This window comes from Malaclemys terrapin, unplaced genomic scaffold (genome assembly GCF_027887155.1).
Source record: "Malaclemys terrapin pileata isolate rMalTer1 unplaced genomic scaffold, rMalTer1.hap1 scaffold_78, whole genome shotgun sequence".
NCBI lineage: Eukaryota > Metazoa > Chordata > Testudines > Emydidae > Malaclemys > Malaclemys terrapin.
The window spans coordinates 38793-62564 of NW_026530227.1; the positions used below are offsets into that span (position 1 = coordinate 38793).

The 23772-nt window shown below is 46.1% G+C and overlaps 1 protein-coding gene across 2 annotated transcripts; it reads right to left on the bottom strand.

The window, feature by feature from the left end:
• Window positions 1-374: 374 nt before the first annotated feature.
• LOC128829779 (potassium channel subfamily K member 2-like) lies at window positions 375-21399 on the bottom strand. Of its 2 annotated transcripts, none has more exons than XR_008443456.1 (2): window positions 3499-3616; window positions 375-1216 (listed from the first exon to the last, which is right to left on the bottom strand). XR_008443456.1 is itself a non-coding variant. In XM_054015184.1 (2 exons), exons 1-2 carry the CDS (start codon window positions 21114-21116, stop codon window positions 885-887), a joined length of 594 nt encoding a protein of 197 aa, XP_053871159.1. In that variant the 5' UTR covers window positions 21117-21399; the 3' UTR covers window positions 375-884. The 2 variants fall into 2 exon arrangements, 1 of the variants encoding a protein (XP_053871159.1); XM_054015184.1 differs by lacking the exon at window positions 3499-3616 and adding an exon at window positions 20855-21399.
• Window positions 21400-23772: the final 2373 nt, after the last annotated feature.

Consider the following 23772-nt stretch of genomic DNA (forward strand, 5'->3'; position numbering starts at 1 on the left):
TCTAATGCATTTCCTTTGTCTAGAAAATCAGTTATCTTCTCAGCGATCTCCTTTTTGTAAAAACATGTATTTTATCCCAATTGCCTTTTTTACCTCTATGTCTTTAACTACTTTCAAAATTTGTTCTAAGAGCTTGCATATAAATGAGGCCAAACTAAAAGGCCTGTACTTTCCCAAATCACCTTTTTCCCCCTTTCTAAAATAGAAGTATTACATTTGCAATTCTCCAGTCATAAGGTACAACCGCTGAGTTCACGGTGCCATTTGAAACACCTGAGAATATGATGAGCCAGATCATCAGGTGGTATAAGCTGACTTCAACAGAGTGATGCTGATTTATATCAGCTGCGGATTTAGCCTTTCGATGTTGAAATAAAAACAAAAACAAAAAACAAAAAAAACCCACAAGATTTGTAATGGAAATAGCTAGCTAATATTATTTTGCTGTATTTAAAACAAAAACCTGTGGAAATAAATGTTCAGCTAAAAGAGAGAATTGTTTGCTAAAGTAGTGATAAATCTGAACTTTCTTAAGGTAATGGTTGGCCTTGCTCTGCTTTCCCAATATTGACAAAGCAAGGAAGGCTCAATCAATACACCCATTCCTTTGTGAACTATTAAATTATACATATTGCTAATGAATAGTCATTTAATTAGCACAGGAGCCTTCAATTTAAAAGTTGTCTATAATGCACACTGAACATTAAAAAGCAATTAGCAATGACTTTTCAGCTGAAGCCTCATTTAAAAATGATATTGCCAACTTTTCTGTCTTAAGTTAGCCTTCTTGCTACATTTGCAGCTCAAATGCTGATACAGCGTGTCCCATTTATTACAGAACCATTGCTATAGAAGAATTCATTCTTCTAAAACATAGGAACAAGTTACTTTTTTGCATGAATGACCTGCATTAGTTCATCAAGCTCCGATGCATTCACACAGGAAAGCTCAGATACAAATGTCTGCTTCTGAATCACAATGGTGGCTCTTTGGGAAGTTTCACGTGGCTGCTCCAGGGCTTTGAAGACAGTACCTCCAATTATTAAATATACAACAACCAGCAGAAAAATCGTTGAGACCGTCTTCCATTTCATAACATTAATAGCCGAATCACATTCCTCTGGTGACGAGAGCACTGTGGGTTTTGTAGAAAACGATAGCCGTGATTTGGAGTTCTGAGTGGCAGATTTGGGATCCAGCAAGTCAGGTGCCGCCACTAATAAAACAGAAAAAGAATGTTAACGTCCACAGCGTTGGACAGAGGTGTATTTAGCTGTACACCTTTCTTACCAGGAGGTTACAGAGATCCTGTTAATTCAAAATAGAGTTCATAGAGAGTTGTGTTATAAATGCATTTCACTTGTACACCATGTTCTATTACTACAGAATGACTGGTTTCAGCTACTGCTAGGACTAATAATATGCTATTTATATGAACACACATGCATACACACACTTGCATTGTTTACTATATATATGTCCCCTATAAATACTCTGCAAGTGTAGTTCTAACATGCAGTATTTTCCCTATTTTCTTCTGTTCCTTTGAATCACTATAAAAAGATATTTTTCTGTAGAGCGTCCTCACATCTTGAACAATCTTAGGCATTGCTAATATGCTTCTCAGACTACATTTTAGTCAGCGTTAAAAAACTATCAGGAAAACAGGACTCTTTCCTTAAGTCTTACATGCCCTCAACTCTGCATTCAGACACTCATTAGAATATTTGCAGTTCACTTTCAAATTCCCCACACAGGTAACTATAAAAATGATTCATTATTAATTCTAACACTTTGAAAGTGTTGGCTAAACCCTTTTAGGAAATACCAGGAACACAAGCGCATGCCTGTTGGAAAAGTCAATCATCTTATTATAGGATATTTGATTGTTTACTGCTACAAGAAACCCACTGGGACAGTAATGATCACTTGTGTGTGTTATCAAGTAGCCCCATAACGCATGATTACAAGTAACTACACTAGTAATTATATAAGAATAATCCACATCACATACACTTAAAGGTCCTCTGAGGGAAGATTGCAACAACAATACAATATTTAAAATTATTAATATATTTTGAATGGCTGCAACACCACTTTCAGCTGTTGTGGGGAAAGCCTACTTCTAAATGTAGATTCAAAAGTCTCTCTCCCACGTCTCTGGAAGCTGGGAATGCCCCCAGAGGAGGGAGGGAGTGTCATTTTCCACAGAGATAGGATCTTCTCTTGAGCACCCGCTGGAGGTTAACCTACAGGGTTACAGGAACTCTCATTCGAAAAGAATCATGCAATACAGGTCAGAAGAAAGGCAGACCTAGGAAATTAATACACTGGACCTGAACCTGGGGAGGGGCAGGGGGATTAGAGGATGAAAAGGCAGCCCCAAATGAAAAAGCTCCACTCGTGCCTCGGTGTACGGCTATGAAATAGTTACTGTTCAGCTACTAGAAAACTAGAATCTGGTTCTAACTAACCGGGAGCACCAGACCAGCATGCAAATATCCTTCAAGTGTAGTGGGCATGGAACACTGTATGAGGCTATTGATATGCCCCTGGACAAAAATCGATGTGTGAGGCTAAGATTGGGAAGGACGCCCGATTTAATAACTGCCCCTTCAAGCTGTGCTCTCTCCTCGGATTGACATGATTTGTGATGGGGGGGGAGGGGAGAGCCATCACGTTTTCCTTTCAGTCAGAGCTCCCCTTGCCAGTCAGAATTTTTCCTATTATATTATCACGACCCTCTGTCCAAACCCAAAACTGGGGGCACCTCAGGCTACGCCAAGCCTCATGCTGTAGACTAGGAAACTGCTCCTCTTTCTGCCTGGCTTCGACATTTGCAGACAGACACACACATCCTAGCACCATGAAGAAGGGCAGACCTGCCCCCCCCCCCCCCAGTTCTCCTGCTACACTCCCCCTGCAGTCCGCTGAATGCAGCTAACAAAGGAGAACAGGACGTCTGTGAGGCGCCCTAAACTGATCCACCCAGTGGTGCTCTGCATCCCTCCCATCAACTTCCCCAGCCCCCTGCTGACACCCATCCATAATGCAGTTGACAGGGACATTTTCACACTCCTGAGAGGAGCAAAACGTGGACGCTCCAGCCAGAAAGGGCCCTGGCCCCTTTCCTCTCCCCCTCTCCCCAGCAGCCAGCTCGCAAAGATGCGCTGGATTTAAAGCGCTTGCAAAAAGCATCCTTGCAGAGCGGGGTTTGGCTGGCGAAATGGTCCGGTGGGAGCCCGGAGCCCAGCCTGACCCTCCCGGACAGGGGGAGCTACACTCACCTTAGACAAAGGAGAAGTGTTAGAAACAAAAGCCAGGCAGGTATTTAACCGAGCGTGCAAAATCTGGGACGGAGATGCAGGAAGGAAAGGGGTGAAGAGGGACTGAGCAGCCCTGAGTCCCTCCTGCGAGGAGGCATTGGGAAAGCAAGGGAGCATGCAGCATTCAAACAGACTTTGATCTGGAAACGCACGCTATTGTGCCAGTACTCACTTCTTATTTACAGACCCGGCGCCCTCTCCTCGCTTCACGGGCAGACATTTTTTCAGGGCTTGGGTAGGTGCCGTTTGACCAAATGGAAAAAGAAAGAGAGAGAGAGAAAAGGACCAGACCCAGGGCGGATTTGCTGCTGCTGAGCTCAGATTCCACGTGGAGCGGAGCCTGGCGTTCTCCCTGTCACTGGAGGGATGTGAACGATCACAGTGTGTGTGAGAGTGAGAGAGATCACCCTGTGAGAGAGAGGGAGAGGGTGTGCATGTGAGATCACCCTGTCTCTTTGTGTGATGGCCCTGGCTGTGTGTGTAAGAATCTTACAGAAAGATCACCCTATCTGTGTGTATGATCACCGTCTGTGTGTGTGAGACTCACTCAGGCGCCAGGTGCGTGTATCAGCCTCTTTCTGGCTGCCAGTCCCTGAGGTGAGTCTGTCACAATCTCAGTGTGTCTGTGTCTTTCGGTGGTGTGTGTGTGTGTGTGTATATATATCCACATCCCTCCCTCTGTCACTGTGGGCGGGGGCCTGTCTCCTCTCAGCCCTGGTGCCTGGTTCTCACGCAAAGTCTGTGCCCCCGCTCTGTCACTTTGTCTCAGGCACCTGGGATGGGGTGTCTGACTCTGGGTGCAGTTGTGTGCCTCGAGAACTCGTGTGTGTGTGTGTGTGTGTGTGTGTGTGTGTGTGTCCTTGCTCTCCGCTTGTGTGTGTGTGTGTGTGTGTGTGTGTGTGTGTGTGTGTGTGTGTGTGTGTGAGCACCCGCTCCTCTCCTCATTCTCTTTCCCCCAGTGTATCCCAACTGCTGGGTGCATCTCCCCCACTCTCCCTCCCTCTACCCAGCCTGCTCCAGCACCAGGGCCAGCTGCACCCTCATCTCGGTGAGCTGCTCGGCATTTCTACCCGGCCCCTTCGCTCGGCAGCGCAAGAACTAGGCTGAGGCAGATGCTGCAGGGATGAAGAGGGGGAGAAGGGGGTTAAGAGAAGAGGTCCGTGGAGGAAAGATAAATCCCAAACTGGTGGGCACTGACTTCGGAGGTCCTGGGAGAGAGCAATGGGGTGGAGGAAAAGCCAACAGCCTGAGTCCACGCATGAAAAAAGTGGGAGAGATGTTTGGCAAAGATAGGGGTAGGAACAAATTGGTCTGTAATATTGGTATGCCGTCCTTGACAAACCCAACAAAATGCATGGTTAGACTGGGCTGTTGGTTCAGAAGAACCTGCTGTTGCAGATGATGAGGGGTGGGGGAGAGGCATGGTGCAGCGGTTGCCTCCTGTAATTCCTGCCTCTTTTTCTAGGGGGACAGAGATATAAAAGTCTGATAGCTGGGAGCCTGCTGGGGCCAGAACTGCTACCTAGTTGTCACCGATATGTAGATTCCAAGCAACTTCTGTGTTGCCCTGGAATGTTTTAGACTATGCAGCCTATCGTCCATGTTTTCCAAAAAGAAGGAGACCCCCCCATCAAAGGACAAGACGACTGCAGCCACAGATATCTCCTCATAAATATGGCAGATGCCATGTATCAAGCTGCTGAGTCTGCCACATCCAAGCTGTCCTGGAGAGCTGTCCTTGCCACGAGCTTGCCCTCCTCTGCCATCAGAGTGAACTCGCGTCTCGAGTCTGCCTTTCTCGGGAGGTGTGCTCTGTACTGATGGTGTCACACTCAGAGTACTCTCTGAACCTGATGGCTCCACTGAAGGGCAAAGGGCCACCCCCATAAGGAGACACTTAAGTTTCACTGCTCTCTCTTTTAAAGCAAGGCTTAAACCCTCTACAAAAGTGTGACACTTGTCACTGATATGGAGCTCCTCCAAACACTTTAGGCAGTTGGGATGTGGGTCACTGACTGACAATGGCCTGGCACATGACCAGCAGGACTTGAACCCCAGAGAATGAGGTATGCCTCCAGCACAAGTCCAGGTACCATGAATCAAATTTGGTCCAAAAAGGACCTAAAAACTGAAGCCTATCACTAACTGTACATTATATCTAACTAACTACTAGCCACTAAATGACAAAACAGACTATATACAGAAAGAGTGAGGGAAATAAACTTGTGACTTATTTATTTAATATTTGCCTATTCGCCAAGCCAAGAAATAGCATTCTTAATGGCCAAGTGGAGTTCTCGGAGCCCGCCTCTAAATTTAGCTAGCGGGCACTCCTCGACAACACGTATCATTGTTTGATCTGCACCACAGCTGCAGCTTGGATTGTCTCGAAAACCCCAGCAGTGCTGGTTGGCTGAACAGAGGCCTTGCCCAGACTGGAATCAGTTAAGAAGGGCCCACTGACAACGTCGCGAAGCGTGGAGCATGGGTAGTAGGGTCTGTGACGGGAACTGATTGGTGTTTGATGTTAAGCATCAGTCTTCCCACCACAAGGCCTCTGCTGTCATGTCCTGCCATGAAAGAAGCATAGCTGGTGGGCTAAAAATAGTGTTAGCAAGCCTGGGAGCACTCCAACAGTAGTCACTCGTGGCAAGAAGAAACTGAGGCAGGGGCGGCTCTAAGCACCAGCGCAGTAAGTGCATGCCTGGGGCGGCAACCCACGGGGGGGCGGCCTGCCGGTCACTGTGAGGGCAGCAGTCAGGCAGCCTTCGGCGGCATGCCTGTGGGAGGTCTGCCGGTCCTGCGGCTTCAGCGGCAATTTGGCGGAGGGCACACCGAAGGCGCGGGACTGGCAGATCAACCACAGAAACGCCGCCAAATCCGCGTGACTGTCGTGCTTGTGGTGGCAAAAAACATAGAGCCACCCCTGAACTGAGGGGATTTGGGGGAGGCTCACAACGGCAGAGGGCAATCGAGCCACCCAGACAGGTACCGCTCAGTGAAGAAGTTCTCTGACAACTGCACATGAGTCATGCTCACAGCTAGTGGAATAAACATGTGCAATCACTCAAAGAAGAAACAATATTTGTTCCCCCAAGAACTTGCAGTGAAGAATCCCCTAGGAGATGTTCCCAAGACAGAGGGATAGCAATGATCTTTAGCTCCAGAAAATATGTTCAGTCTAATTTAGTTTTAATGTTTATAATTATGTAAACTGACAGCGACACGTATGGCATCAAGAAAGCATTGGCACAGCAACACCAAAAATCAAATACAATTCAGAGTCCTTCTCATTCAGAAGTTAGAATCACTGGGGCGGATGCTCAAAGCATCTAAGGGCTTGGCTATACTGAAAACTTTAAAGCACTGTTGCAGGAATGCTCCCGCAGCAGCACTTTGAAGTGCGAGCGTGGTAATCCACCTGGTTTAATCCTAGTAATCCACCTCCATGAGGGGATTAGCACCTAGAGCCTGTCCACACTAGCGCTTTAAAGCGCTCAAACTTGCTGCACGCAGGGGTGATATTTCACCCCCCTGAGCCAGCAAGTTAGAGCGCTATAAAATGTAAGTGTAGCCAAGCCCTAAGGTACATTAGAGCTGCTGCAAACTGCACAGTTTTTCCATTGACTTAGAAGGACTTGGATCCAGCATTTCAGGAGATTTGGTTCATATATGAAGATTATTTGGGCTATGAAGGACAATGTTAATTTCTCCCCACCTTGGACCATCTTAGCTCTGCTGGCTGGTATTTGGGGGAGCAAAGCAGATACTATAGACCGTTCTGCATACAGACACATTTTAGAGAATGAAAGATGCAGTACACAGCAAACAGAAGGCATCACCCTTTCATAGCTACATACCCAACAAAATAAGTTAGAACAGATGGATGGTCTTGAGAGTAAAGTCCCTGAATGGGAACTCAAAAAATCTGGGTTCAATTTTCAGTTTTACCACAGGCTTCCCATGTGACCCTTGAACAAATAACTCATTCATTCCGTAGCTGGCTAGCTGAAAAGTGGGGAGAACACCTCCTCGGTCACTCTAGTCTATATAGTGAGATCTCTGGGCAGCGCTGTCTCTCACTATGTTTGTGCAACGTCTAGGACAATGGGCCCCCCCATCCCTGATGAGCCCTCTAGTAATTGCTGTAATATTATAACTTCCTCTAGCCTACACCTTTTCCTGGCACACAAGTTACATCAGGTTACAATGCCCTGGAACCAACGTACTGACCTATCACATCACCTCAGGAAGAAAACCGTTACAAAGAGAAGAATGCACAGGAGCATACTGTAGGCCTCTGATGCACACTGCACTTGATTTATATCTGATTTCAGGATAAGGGAACCGGGACATTGTTCTGAGTCTCTGCCTTCAGCAGCAGCAGCGAAGAGGAAAACCTAAATATGTTTTAAGAAACAGTACACCCCATCTTACCAGTTCCACCTCTGCTCAACACACAGCACTTAGATGTGTATGTAGTGAAATCAATTCTAAGTTGATTTGGCAAAACATAGCGGAGAGACTCAAGTTGTAGCAAGTAGAAGGACTGGAAACAAATGGTCACATATAAAATAAAATCATAACAGGCATTTGAGAGCCTAGACTTAATTAACAAGATATTCTCATGTCGTGTAAAGTATTGCTCGTCCAAAATCCTTGCAACACTTTACAACCAGGCTGGCTATGACCCTCCTTTCACAAGACAAGCATCCCATCAGCTTGCTTCCTCGGTGAAGGATTTCGTATGTCCCTCTGCACGCCATGATAGATCAGATCAGTCCTTTGTCTTTATTCATAAGGAGGGTACCTCCCTCCCTCTGTTTGTTCCAGCCTGTAGATTTCACTGTCTTTTATTTGGCAGCTGGCTCAGTATGCAGATAGTCATACATTATGAGGCATACAGTACACAAACGGCCAGTCAGGGAGATAGGTGTCTGTTACCTCCGGCCTGAAAGGATCATCTCCAAGGTATGTCACCTCCTGGTGACCTGCCTTAACTCCAAGACCTTAAGTACATAATTTTCAGTATAGATACATACCTCCTTAAATATTATCCGTACGTACAGTTCACAATGATTTTGACTACCTGTCGGCTTCTGGCTCTTGGCGGACACCTTACACACCACCCTTCAGTGAACTATTATTAAGGCTACATTTTAGTCACTACATTTAAGTGAAAGTTATGAACAAGTCCAGGCAGTAAACAAAAATTCATAGCCAGTGACCTGTCCATGACTTGTACTATATACCCCTGACTAAAACTTGGGCCTCGGACCCCCCAAAACACCTGGGTCCTTACTAAACTGGTGAACGTCACATTTAGAGAAAAGTAGCTGTCATTTGCTTCTCTTGCACTAGCTTGTGGTACTTCCCTTTATGGAAATCAAAGTTCTGGGTCCTTCTCGTCAGCGGTACTGCTGACTGCTGCACACTAACTTCAGCTTTTTTTGTTTTCCTTCGTGCATATATCTGACCCCGGAGATCCATGTCGCTCACATTACGCCACTGAAACATTCGCGTTAGAAACCTTCTCAAAGAAGGGAAATATTTTAGTATTCAATTCTCTGCCCCTGGAACAAACAGTTTTCCAATGAGACTCAAATCTGTTGCTTGTTAAAGCATTATTCTGGATAAGTAATTGGATTTCCTTCTGTAAGCTACCAGCATGCTCACTAAGGGTCTGATTCACTATTGTCCTGCACCTTGTACTGTTAATTTCCACCAGTCAGCCCCATGAATACAATGTGAGAGGGGCACTGCATGTAGCGCACCACTTGCTCAGTCAGAGAGACAGTACCTATATAGAGGGGTGTGTGTGTGGTGGGAATGAAAAGGGAGAAAGTCAAAGAGACCGCATTCCCCTAGGCCCATCTCCTCTAATCTGTGTCCTCTGCACTTGCATTAGTGGTCAGGATGCCCAGGTCCTAAATGATTAGCAGAGTCAGACTGCCTTTCTGTATCTTTCCATCATTGATATATAGGTAGCATCTGGAGGTTGCCAGTCAGTGAATAGGGCCCTGTTGTGCTAGGCACAAAGTAGTAAAATATAACAGGGTATTTATACAGCTCACTGCCTGGGGTTCCCTTGGGTGAGAAATTTAAAAATTGAGTTTCTTTCTCTTTTGAGTGGACAACTCAGACTTCATGGCTCCTTTCATAGGAGAAAAGATTAGTCACTGTATCCTTGACCAACACTCTACACCCTCAAAGTCCCTTATAGTTCAGTGTGTAGTGTGCCCTCTTCAGTATGACTTTATGTACTATCTATCCAACCTAAACCTCCCCACTGCAACTTGAGACTATTACTCCTTGTTCTGTCATCTGGTATCACTGAGAACAGTCTAGATCCATCCTCTTTGGAACCCCCTTTCAGGTAGTTGAAAGCAGCTATCAAATTCCCCCTCATTCTTCTCTTCTGCAGACTAAACAATCCCAGTTCCCTCAGTCTCTCCACAAAAGTCATGTGCTCCAGCCCCCTAATCATTTTTGTTGCCCTCTGCTGGACTCTTTCCCATTTTTCCACATTCTCCTTGTAGTGTGGGGCCCAAAACTGGACACAGTACTCCAGATGAGGCCTCACCAATGCCGAATAGAGGGGAAAAGACAGTTACCTTTTCCGTAACTGGTGTTCTTCGAGATGTGTTCCTCATGTCTATTCCACAATAGGTGTGCGTGCTTGCCACGTGCACTGGAAGTTTTCCTCCTAGCAATACCTGTAGGGAGGAGCACCCCAGCTACCCCTGGAGTGGCGCCTCCATGGGAGTCTTCTCTTCTCCAGACTAAACAAACCCAATTTTTTCAATTTTCCCTCATAGGTCACGTTTTCTAGACCTTGAATCATTTTTGTTGCTCTCCTCGGCACTTTCTCCAATTTGTTCACTTTGTTGCCAAAGTGTGGTGTCTATAACTTGCCACAATACTCCAGTTGGGTCTTATCAGTGCTGAATAGAGTGGTGGAATTACTTCTTGTGTTTTGCTTACATTTCTTTTGGACTTTCTCAGAAGAATTGAGGACCCTAATTGATCGCTGCTGACCGAAACTACTGATAGGTTATTTCTCAATTATATAATAAATTCAGGCCATTCATAGTTTTAAAAATCAGTAGTAGCACAGTGTATTGAGAGTTATTTAGCACAAGGCTGAAAGAATAAAAACAAATACTTATTTCAGTGCAAATCAATGGAAAAAAACAATCCTGCCTCATTTGCCTCTAAAAGATGTAGGACAATGAAACCCAGAATGTAGAACATGTTAATCTGGTCTGGATTGATTGCCTAAATGTTTGTAAATTAAATGTTTGTCTTTTCAGCAATGTTATTAGAAGCATATACATCATGTTCCACACCTACTCTAAGTGGCTCCCTTCAAGGAACTCTCAACTCTCAGAAGACAGTATGGAATATTGAAAACAGACTCTCACTAATCTGTCATTTTTCTATTTAATTTATAAAATGGGACACAGAGAGAACATTGCGGGCTGCGGATTTTGCAGTGCACAGATCAGTCTCAGAAGCATTCACATAAACATCTGAAAGCTTGAATTATGAATATAGACTGATTTGTCAGGCATTCAAAGAAGACAAAACAATGCAAATATATTTTTGGAGACTCAATTGTTTTAAAGCTACCCTCTAGCTTTTCAAAGTGCTGTTCAGTTTCTGAGCACATTACACATTGAAAAAAGGTTTATATATAACCATACCATCTTTGGAACCGCAGTCTTACCAGTTCCATTTTGATGCAAATCCAGGAATTTACCATGGGTTTATAAAATCAATTTCAGTACTGTCGTGGTTGAGATTATATTGTAATCCACATTTTATAGAAGACAACCAACTAAATACTCATCAGCATTGCCAGAAAGTTTTAAAAATTGTTTTGAACAACTGAACTCTCCACAGAGGATTGAAAGCCTTAGTATATCTTGCTTAATAAGGCTGATGCTAGGTAGGACATGTTTTCCTTCATAGTGGTGATGGGAATTAAAGCCATTACATGGGTCAAGTTGGCCTAAATCCTTATGAACAGGAACATGAAGCAGCCAGGCAAAACCAGTCACAGGGGCAAATCTAGAGAGAAGGGCTGTAATCTACACCAAGGACCAATGTTTTTCTTCAGGAGAGGGCACATTTACCTTAGTTTGCCAAGTTTTCATTTGTAAAATGAGCACATTTGTAATTCATAATGCAAAGAAAATCCAGTTTAGTACACATGTTCTAGTTCCCTCTCTGATCTTCTTCTAGGAATTGTAGGACTATGTGGAATTATATTTCAATGTACATGTCTGAATCTGATTTGGATATAGATAGCAGCTCCACCTAATATGTTGTTAACATTTTCTCCTTAACATGTGACACAATTGTGTGCAATCACTACCAGCAGCAGACAACAGAGAGAAGCAGAAAAAGCAAGAAGATGGATGGCGTTGAGGCATTTCTTCTCCTTCTCAAGAAAAATCTTTACAGGACTAGTAAATTCTTGTGAACAGTGTGATGTATAGCTAGCATTAACTACTGCAATGGTGAACACAACAGGGCAGCCCAGTGTTCCCTTTGAATACTGGCACTTCCAAAAGCAGCATAGGATGAGGTTTGGTAAATGCGTTTAGTTCGGTTGAGAGCTATATATGTATACTGTTGGACATGAATGAACTGAGTTGCTAGGTGGACTGTAGCTGTCATGGCAAATGTTGAGAAATCATGATATGTGGAGAAAGTGAATAAGGAAGAGTTATTTACTCTTTCACCTAACACAAGAACCAGGGGTCACCCAATGAAATTAATAGGCAGCTGGTTTAAAACAAATGAAAGGAAATACTTCTTCACACAGTGAACAGTCAACCTATGGAACTCATTGGCAAGCGATGTTGAAGTCTAAAACTATAAAGGTGTTCAAAAAAGAATTTGATAAGGTCATGGAAGACAGGCTATTACCGACGATGGTCAGGCATGCAACCCCAAGCTCTGGGTGTTCCCAGCCACTAACTTCCAAAAGCTGGGAGCATTGGCCATGTCAGAAGACCAGATATTGGGCTAGATGGACCATTCGTTTTGATCCACTATGGCCGTTCTTATGATAGGTCAACTCACTAATCATAGCAAAACCTAATTACTTCACTATTGCTCAATCCCGTGACAAATCTTCTACTGATTTCAATGGGAACAGGTCAGGTCCTCACTGTACATCAAGGGTTCTTTCATCCCCATATGCAACAACTTTGTCTCCTTTTCTTTATGCAGTTGTCCTGTATTACCCAAGCACTAGGTCACCTGGGTATCTCACAAAAGGTCCGCTGAGCTAGCCTTGAGTGCCTCTACAGTGTGGTCACTGACATATTGCTCTTGGAGTACGTGTAACCCTATGGAGGTTTTGTGGCAGAGGGTTCCTAGTGCTTTTCTAGTTTGGAATCCCATTGAAATCAATGGTGTCGAATGGGTTGCAAAGAAGTCAGAGTAGAGCAGCCTAGTGAACTTTGAAAATCCAAAGTACTAGAATCTAACTCAAAACATTCATCCTTGGTAATAATCCTACAAAGGAGCAGCAGACAAACAAATCTCAGTTTTGTGCTTTTTCTTTTATTAGTAGGTAAAAATGAGAAGACTATTTCAAGACCTGAAGGATGAGCTGAACAGCACTTATCAACTAGACCCTTCCATCAGCTACACTGGCATACAGCATAGTGATACCAGCACCTTTAAAACATGTTTTTAGCGTATTACTATCAAGTCACATTGATTTTTTTTTCCATTTCCAGACACTTCAGGAGACAAAGATAGAAAGACAGCAAACTAGACTATATTAGCATGAATTGTACTGCGAGCCTTGCACAAAAAGGAAAAATCCAGCCAATGCATTCTCTGCAACAGAATATACAATTGTTTAACATCACTGTTGTAATAGTCAGGTTACTGTGCACAGAACAATACTGGAGTGCCAATGACAGCATTTGTATGGAGACTTTCATAAATCAAAATGGAGTGCTAAGGACAAGTGTGCTTTCACTGATGATTTATCAGCCCTGGCTCAGAAAGTTGCCTTAATTTATACAACCATCTTACCAGGAATTTACTCTAGGAATTCTTCTTGTTTTATGTACCACACATCTGATATATATATATATATATATATTAGAAATTAAGAACTGAGGGTAAAATGTTCAAAACCACCTAAACAACTCAGGAGATCATGTCCCGTTTGTTTCCAGAGACTTAAGCTCCTAAGCAATTTGGGAGCCTTTGAAAATTTTATCATACAAAAATATTAAGTTTAGAGGGAGTTAAGGTAGAGAGTCCATAGCACTAAATCACATTACAGGAATGCTTTAAATTTTCCCCAAACTAAGCACCACAAATGCAGGAAATTCAACATTAAAGTTACATTTAAAAAGTAGTACACATAGGTAAAGAAATGAAAATACACAGTTAACACAGCCTTAACTCGTCCCTGTAGTGACACCATGCAATAACCGTAGGACAATAAATATTTTCGTTTTTGTGACCTCAGTTCAGCTAAAACTGATTTTTTTAAAGACTTTTTTCCAAACTCATCTCCCTCATGTCGTCACTACAAAGTCAAGATGGGTTGGGAAAAATTATAAAACCCCTATAATCTTTTTTACCCTTACATTACTGATATATACTCACAACCATAACTTCATCTTAATGTACATTTTGTATGAGTTTCGTTAATTTTTAATTACCAGAAATTTCACACATGATCACCGAACAAGGAATCAAAAGAAAATGCTACTATGATATTTCTAATTATTAGAAGATATGCAGTGTCAATCTTTAATCATTTTATTTTAATTTTAACTTTCAAGGTCAGATTTGCTGGCATACCAGAACAGCCTAAAGCATCCAGGACGCATTGGCCATTTAAACTTAATGCTACCCTGTTTCCCCGAAAATAAGACATCCTCCGAAAATAAGGCCTACTTACAGTTTTGCCTCTCGTTGTAATATAAGGCATCCCCCCGATAATAAGACCTCCCCGATAATAAGGCATCCACCGATAATAAGGCATTTTTCATTTCTGAAAAATAAGACATCCCCTGAAAATAAGACCTAGCGCATCTTTGGGAGCAAAAATTAATATAAGACACTGTCTTATTTTCGGGGAAACAGGGTAATTGGCATTACTAGAACAACACAAAGCCGATAAAGTATAGTGGTGAATCTGTCTCTTAATTTGCAATTGACTTGTTGCTTTAGAGAGCGGTATTATTGAGATTCATGCTATGTGAAAAGGGGGTGGGTAAAGCACAGTCTGCAAGTCTCAATATCTGTGAAATTTAAAGACTCCTCCTATGCGCCTCAGTTTCCCTGCAGGGGCTGCCTGGCTGCACAATAGAGATAAGGCAGCAGTGTCATCGGGAGCCTTTCAGGCATTGATACCCAAGCTCGTGTGCCAGCATGGAACCTTCAAAGAGCTGTGAAATTGGGCCAACTAATCTACCAATGAGCACTCCACTCATGTCCAGTCTCCTTCATCCAGAGTCATTACACCCCATAGAACTATTGCATGAAAAATAACATGAGAGAAAGGGGGGTGGGATTGGTGAAATTGCATCTGATGTCACAATGGTCCCAATTAAAAGTTACCTGACCGGTTGAACTGACCCTGTGTGTAGTCTATATAACAATTAGAGTAAAAAAATCCTTAAAATAGCTTAATTGCAACCTAATTTCTTGCAATATAGCCTACACACAAGTTTTCAATTAATTGTAACTATATAAAACATTTGAAGAGTTTGTGTTAAGATCATTTGGGACATAGAAGAGAGTGATACAAATGCTAAATTTCTTAAGGGTCCCAGTTTTCAATTAATTTAACTAATTAATTTATTTTCTTGTAATTCTCAGAAAATTCATTCTGTGCTCAAAAGGAAAGTACTGTAAGTTTGAGCAGGCAGGATAATGCTGTGTTTTCCATACATAAAAGACGTTGAATCCTTATTTGAGTCTAAAGCTCAACCTGAATTATGCTTAATTTTTTCTTCCAACTCAGATCAGTAACAACTGAAGAAGAGAGACTGTAAAAAGTAGAAGATACAAAGAAAAAATGAAATCATCTATATATATTATGCAAGTTACAGTCTTACAGTGTTAATATTAGTGTCATAGCCGATCTGATTTTTCTAATACATGGCCTGGATAGGGAAACATGATCAGCACTGCTTTGGGAAAAGTCATTTCTACTCAGTTGGACAATTATTGATTTTAATTGATTCGGCTGATGTGACCCTTTATATGTTCCACTGCACTGCGGTGGGCTGCTAGATTGAGCCCACTAAGGCCTTTTGAAGTGATGAATACATTTTTTTAATGTAGAGTTTATTTGGAATGATTTATCCCAAACTCAAGTGCATTATGATGAACAAGGTGGAATTCCCATTTTTACTGAAATGCAGCTAGGCTTGTAGACATTCTACTGTGGACTTAATCATCCACTTGTATGTCATCCTTTGTCCATTAAACTTTGTTATATTTACAGTACATTCTATTAATAGCCTCAGGTAAAGATGGACTGAGAAGTTGAAATGATAAGAGCTGGAGGCCAAGACCTCTGGGAAACCCTTGCTCAGAGGTTTAGCCGTTAGATGGTATCTTCTGCCTTTCCAAGTAACTGGAAGGAGTCCAACACCATTCTGCTGTGCAAGAAGGGATCGTGAAGATCTAAAGAACTTTTGTCCAATATGACTGCTCTCACATGTCTACACGCTGTTCACCAAAATAATAACAAACCGACTCTCACAGAGTCTGGACGAGCAACAGCCCAAAGAACAGGCAGGTTTTCGGAGGAATTTCAGCACATGGACCATATTTTCACTATATTCCCTTTATGTATTGCCTTTGTCGACTATGAAAAAGCGTTGGACAGCACAGAGATCAATACAGTGTTGAATGCTCTTGCAGAGCAGGGCATCGACACAAACGATATCAAACTATTAAAGGAAGCAAATTGACGGCACAACTGATACAATCTTATTTGATACTCCCCATCCCAGTTAAGAACGGTGTGAAACAAGGCGACATGGTTTCACCGAAACTCTTCACAGCCTGCCTCGAAATAGTAATGAGGCAGATGAATTGGAAGGGTGGAATCAACATCAACAGAGAGCAGTTTTACCATCTTGGATTCATGGGCTATATTGTGTTGATTGCCAAAAATACTATCAAAACTACAGAAAATGCTGCGAGAACTCAACACAAAAAGCAGCTAAGTCGGACTGAAAATTAACCGCTCCAAAACAAAATGTATACGATCTGATACCTTGCCAAAAGCCCAAATAACAATGAAGGGAGAACAAATAGAAGTGAGCAATATGTCTATTTGGGCCAAGGAATTAACATGCGCCACGATCAGGAAGCTGAACTCTCGCGAAGAAAGAACGCACATTGGTGTGCATTCAGTTCTATCAGGGATGTCCTCCAAGGAAAAATCAACAAGGCAACACGTGCCAGCCTCTTCAGCTAAACAGTACAGTAACTCCTCACTTAAAGTCAGCCCTTTTAACAGTGTTTCATTGTTATGTTGCTGATCAATTACAGAACACGCTCGTTTAAAGTTGTGCAATTGTTAGTGGGGGAATGGTCCCGCTATTGTGGGGAACTTTCCTGGCTTCTGCACTACCGCGGTGAAGTGGGCTAGCGAAAGGATCTGAGTCCTCGCTCCCACTCCCTTTACCCAGAGGCCTCCCTGCCCTTGAGGGCTCCCCTTCCACTCTCCTGTCTGGCAGAGTCCTCGTAACCCCAACAAGGCTGGGCCCAGGATTGCTGTGCCCAGGATTCCTGGGGGGGCTCAACCCCCAACCCTGCTGTGGTCACCTAGGACAGGGGCTAGGGTGTCCCCACTCCGGGGTACCCTCTCTGCACTGGGCACCTGCCTGACCCACTGATTATTCCATACAATTTAAAGCAAATACAAGTTGTTTAATTAACAATTAATCTAAAGAAAAGAACAAGGAAAAATGGGAAAGGTTAAAGGAAAACACATCACCCTGCTCTGTGGCAGGGAACATCACAAACAGTGTCTCTGGACATCAGGGCACTTTGCAGTCTGTTCCTTGTAGGTCCCAGATTTCCTTCTCAGGCCCTGGCTGTGCTGCAGGTATGCTGCAGGTTGGACACTTGCAATGGTGGTGGCCACACACCTCCGTGCTTTGAGTGGTGGGACCCTTCTTCCCAGCGTCAGCCCCCCGTCAGGTTAAGGTCCCCCGCCCGGTCTGGCCTACAAGGGCCCTTGGCTAGGGGTGTCTTTCTGTGCTAGGCCCTTTGCCTGAGGTCCCCCTTTGGCTGGTCCCAGTTGCTCACCACACCTGGCTCTGTGGCTGCAGCTCTGCTCCCAGCACAGGATCTGCTCTCCCTGGGCTGCGTCTCTGGCTCTGTGGCTGCGCCTCTGGCCCCTCTAGATCTGGCACAGTTCTGCTCTCCAGCTCAGCTTGGGCCACTGCTTTCTCCTTAGCTCAGCCCCACTCAGTTTGACCCAGGCAATTCCAACTCACACGGAGGACAGGACCCACCCTGGCCTCCTGTCATGCTGATTAGCCTGCCTGCCCTGTCAATCATGCTGACTTGAGCATTGGCCTCTCGCCATTGTTCCTGGGGACTGTCAGTCTCAGGGTCCTGATTTCCCATCGACCCCTTCCCTTTTAGTGCTGGGAGCTAGCAACCAAAACACCCCCACTGAATGTTAGTAAGGGGCAACGGTCCCCTTACACAATGCTGCCTTATGTCATAACAGATAGTTAAGGGTTAATGCCTCTTTTACCTGTAAAGGGTTAAGAAGTTCACCTAGTCTAGCTAACACCTGACCAGAGGAACCAATGCGGGGATAAGATGTTTCAAAAGGAAGGAGGGAAGTTTCCTTTGTTTAGTTTCAGTTTAAGTTTTGACCGGAGTGGGCAAGCTCCAGAATTCAGCCTCTTATCAAGTAGTGAGTATTAGTGAAGGAAATAAATAGGTTTATATTTATTTTCTTTGTAACTTGTCTTGGGCATTAGGGAATAATCAAATTGGGTATTTTTTGTGTAACTAAGTTTTTGCCCAGGGGAACATCCTCTGTGATTTGAAGCTGTTGTCTGTGAGAGTAGCTGGTATGCTAATCTCTCCCAGAGGGTTTTCTTTTACCTTTCTTTTTTTTAAGTAAAAGCCTTCTTTTTAAGAACTTGCTTGATTTTTCCTTGTTTTAAGATCCAAGGGGGTTGGATCTGGACTCACCTGGAATTGGTGGGGGGAAAGGAGGGGGAATGGTTAATTTCTCCTTCTTTTAAGATCCAAGGGTTTGGATCGGTGTTCACCAGGGAATTGGTGAAGAAGTCTCTCAAGGGTACCCAGGAAGGGAGTTAGCACTTGGGAGTAGTGGCAGCAAAACCAGATCTAAGCTGGTAATTCAGTTTAGAGGTTCACATGCAGGCCCCCATCTCTGTACTCTAAAGTCCAGAGTGGGGATGAAACTTAGGACACCTTATAACGTCGTTTGGCAGCCGCCTGCTTTGTCCACTGCTTGCAGGAAGAGCAGCCTGTTGCAGCTAGCTGTTGAGGGCTTAGAATCTGGGTGGACCAGCAGCCCCCCCTTTCAGCTCCCCGCTCCCCTAGGTTACCTGTGCAGCAGCTGCCCAGCCAGCTATCAATTGCGGGCAGTTCAGATGTCCCTCCGCCCACTGCCATGTGCTGCTCCTGCCCTCTGCCTTGGAGCTGCTCTTGGGAGCCTCCTGCTTGCTGTGCAAGGGGGGGGGCTAATGTCAGGGTTTCCCCCTCTCCCCTGCTCCTGCACCCCACTTACCCCTTCTCCATATAGAGCAGGGTGGGGACACTGATGGAGAGAGACAGAGAGAGCTTGGGGCAGCAGCTGCTGTCTCAACTCCCGATAGACTTAAAAAGACAATGTACTTACGAGTGGGGTCAGCATACTTAAAGGGGCAATGTGCATCTCTCTCTCTCTCTCCCACACACAGGGTGTGTGTCTCTGTTTGCCATGCTGTCTCCCCACATTGGTGCTGCCTTGTAGAGTGTGAGGTTACATTAACAACATTTTAACCCTTGAGGGCTCAGCCAAAAGCTAGTTCATCATTTAGCAGTAAGACATTCCCTGGGGAAATATCTCACTCGCTTCCACCCCCTCAACCAAGCTTCACAATCGTCATCGCTGTGTACAGTATTAAAGTGTTTGTTTAAAATATGGTGTGTGTGTGTATAGTTTTTCCTCTGGTGAAAAAAATTTCCCTGGAACCTAACCCCACCCATTTATATTAATTCTTATGGGGAAATTGGTTTTGCTTAACGATGTTTCGCGTAAAGTCATATTTTTCAGGAACATAACTACAACGTTAAGCGAGGAATTACTGTACTGCAATTTTGTATGGTAGTGAAACATGGGTGCTGACAGAGGAGCAGCAACTGTTGTCATGGAGAGGGCGATGGAAAGAAGAATTCTGGGAATTTCAATCCACGACCGAGTCCCCAATGAAGAGATCAGACAGCAGAGTGGAGTGCTGAACGTCGTTGTTGAGAGCAGGCATAGTAAAATGCGATAGGCCGGGCATATAGTGAGGCTCACTGACAATCTATGGACTAGCAGCTGCACTCGGCCAAACTCCAAAGAGATGGGAAGATGTTACCATGAAAAGACATGGCCGCACATGGAGAAGGAAGGCCATGATACAAGGAGAATGGAAGACGTGTTGTGATTGGTGCAATCGAGACGAGGGCTGAAGGACCAATCGATCAAGGTGATCAAGGTGAACTTCTAGTAATGAATAGTCTCAGAAATGTGTTTTGGAAATTTAATGAAACATCTATATACAGAAGGAATACTGCTAATGTAATGTGTGGTTTGGTATTTAACTGCATTTCTATTAAATTTTATCTCAAACAAGTTTCTACAGAATTATTTACAGAACATTGTACAGCGATCAGCTATATTACCAACATGTTGTGAAATAAAAATGGATATGACCATTCTTTCAAGATAGCTTTCCTGACATAGTTCTCATTCCTAGTCATGAAAACTATTTATCTTCCAAAGGTTATCTTGATCTGAAGTGATATAACTGCAATGTAGAAGTTTCGTGCCGGGGCTCAACCCTCCTGGGCAGGAGGGGAGCCACACCGACTCACTACTGGTGGAACAAACAACCAGTTAGTTCAGGGCTCAGGCCCTCTGGTGCAGGGGCTGAGCAACCGTATAGAGTTAGGAAGCTCAGGCCCTTTGGTGCAGGGACTGAGCAACAATATAACAGCCAGTTGGGAGGCCCAGGCCCTGGATCAGGGCGGGGCACAAAGAGTCACAGCTCAGGCTCTCTGGTGCAGGGGCTGAGCAAACAAGCAGCAAGTTCAGGTAGGGCCCAGGCCCTGGATCAGGGCAGGGCACAAACAGTCACAGCTCAGGCCCTTTGGTGCAGGGGCTGAGCAAACAATATCCCAGTTGGGGTAAGCGCAGGCTCCTACACCTGCTGCAGGGGGGGACGCAGGCCCTCCCAGTCTACTGCGTTCCAGCCCGGGGCCCTAGCAGCGGCTATCACCTCTGCTGGTCAGTGGGGTATCCTGCCCGAAACACGCCGGGCTCGGGCCAGTACAGCAACATCGGTTCCTCTGGTCTGGGGCTTGGTGGCAGGTCTGGCAGCTCCTCGGGGAAATCCGGCCACTGAGGCTCCGGCGGCTCCTCCGGGTAACAGCAGGGGCAGAGGGGCTCTGGGGGCTCCTCGCCTTCGTAGTTGGCGCGAGGCAGGTCTGACTGCTCCTCACAATGACGGGAGCGGACGGGCTCCAGCGGCTCCTCCTCATAGTGGGCTCGGGGTAGCTCAAGCTAGTTAGGGCAACAGCCTCGGCCCTCAGAGGTCTCCCGGCCGCACGTCTGCTCCCTGCGGTGGCTGGGCCTCACTGAGCTCTGGCGGCCAGCTTTTACACTTCCTGTACCGCCCCTTGACTTCCGGGGGGCGGGAACAGGCGTCGGTGACTCCGCCCACTTGGGTGTCTATAAGGGCTCTCCCTCTGCTGGGCAGGAGGGGAGCCACCCCGAGTCACTACATGCAGGCTAGTAACATAAGGGTCCTAAAGTCAATCCAACCCTAACCCTGTCCCTTGACCCATTAAGCCCCACCCCTTGACCCCTCAAACCCCGCCCACCTGTCAAAGGAAGTCCCGCCCCAGAGGGTATTACTTCCGGGGTCAAAGCAGCCACATGATTATAAGCAAGGTGCCTTCTGTGACCCCTGTAAGAACTCCTCCCACTTCCCTCTACCAATCACCATGGGTTTTGCCCTGATAGGACCTCCCAGAGAGGAGATTTGACCAGTCAGGGTGAGTCCTAGGGCGGGGTGACCTGTTCGGAAGTAGGTCGTGTTACCCCTCTAAGAACTCCTCCCAACACCCTCTGCCAGTCAGAGTGCAGCACCATTACCCCAGAAGTCCCAGCTACGGGCAGAAGAGGCCATCTCTTACCAAGGACACGTGTTTTAGAAATTGTGGAAAGGCTGCTGAGAGGAAAGGTGGACTCCTTTACCACCCCCGTGAGAACTTCGGACTTTGTTTTAGACCTGAGCACCTTTGGACGTGTGTGGAGAAAGCGCTACATCACTGACAGTTCCAAGGAGGACCTTTTGACTCAACCGTTGATGGATACGTTGGAATCCAACCCCAAAACCCTTGTGAGGCACCCCGATGAGTCTGACGGCCTCTCATTGTTCAACCCCCTAGAGGTGGAAGGTGATCATGGCTTGGAGGAGTCACCGGCGGGCAAGGTGAACGGAAAAGACGTTGCTCAGGTAAATGAATGATTAAGAAGCGAAGGTCGAGGCAGGGCCGGCTCTAACTGTTTTGCTGCCCCAGGCAAAAAAGAAGAGCGCCGCCCCGCCGTACCCCGCCCCGTGAGTGACGCACAGCTGAACCCGCCCCGACCAGCGCCGCCGAAATCCCCACACCCCCAGCACCACGCTGCCCGAAGCCCCACCCCCCGAGCAAGCCCCTGGCCCCCCAGCGCCGCACTGCCCGAAGCCCCGCCCCCTCCAAGTGCCGCGCCCCCACTCCCAGCGACGTGCCGTGCCAAGCCCCTGCCCCCCCTCCGACCGACGCGCCAAGCCCCCGCCCCTCCGAACATCATGCTGCCCAAAGCCCCACCCCCGGAGAGCCGCGCAAGCCCCCGCTCCCCCAGCGCTGTGCCGCCCGAACCCCGCCCCTTCCGAGTGCCGTGCCAAGCCCACGCCCCACCCTCCGAGCACTGTGCTGCCCGAAGCCCCACCCCCCGTGCGCCGCGCAAGCCCCCGCGACCTCGGCACCGTGCCACCCGAAGCCCCGCCCCCTCCAAGCGCCACGCCGCCTGAAGCCCCCGCACCTCTCTGAGCGACACGCCGTGCCAAGACCCTGCTCCCCCTCCGAGCGCCGTGCCAGGCCCCCTGAGCGCCCCGCCGCCGAACCAAAATAAATAAATAAATAAAAATCCTAGCGCCGCCTTGCTGTAAGGTGCCGCCCCAACCACGTGCTTGGTCGCCTGGTGCATGGAGCCGGCCCTGGGTCGAGGATGGAGTGTAATGGGGCTAGGAACCAGGGATTGCGTAAATTATCAAATTAAAGCCTTATGGGAGGTACCCTCACAGCATCGTCGAGCTGTTGAGAGATTTTCAGAAAAGAAACAGTGTAAGCACCCCACTGCTGTTTGTTAATTTACGCAATCCCTGGTTCCTAGCCCCATTATACCCCATCCTTGACCGTCGCTTCTTAATCATTCATTTACCTGAGCGACGTCTTTTCTGTTCACCTTGTCAGCTGGTGACTCCCCTAAGCTATGATCGCCTTCCACCTCTAGGGGGTTGAACAATGAGAGGACGTCACACTCATCGGGGTGCCTCACAAGGGTTTTGGGGTCGGATTCCAACGTATCCATCAACGGTTGAGTCAAAGGGTCCTCCTCGGGACTGTCACTGATGTAGCGCTTTCTCCACACAAGTCCAAAGGTGCTCGGGGCTAAAACAAAGTCTGAAGTTCTCACAGCGGTGGTAAAGGAGTCTACGTTTCCTCTCAGCAGCCTTTCCACAGTTTCTAAAACACGTGTCCTTGGGAAGAGATGGCTTCCTCTGCCCAGAGCTGGGACATATGGGGTAATGGTGCTGCACTCTGACTGGCAGAGGGTGTTGGGAGGAGTTCTTAGAGGGGTCACACGACCCACATCCGGACAGGTCACCCCGCCCTAGGACTCACCCTGACTGGTCAAATCTCCTCTCAGGGTGGTCCTATCGGGGTAAAACCAATACCGAGGAGGAGTTCGTAGGGGGAGGGTCACATGACACACCTTGCTGCCGGTCATGTGGACGTCTTGACCCCGAAATTAACACCCCCTGGGGCGGGACTTCCTGTGACAGGTGGGTGAGGTTTAAGGGGTCAAGGGGCAGGGTAAAGGGGTCAAGAGGCAGGGTTAGGGTTTTATTGATGGTAGGGCCCTTATACT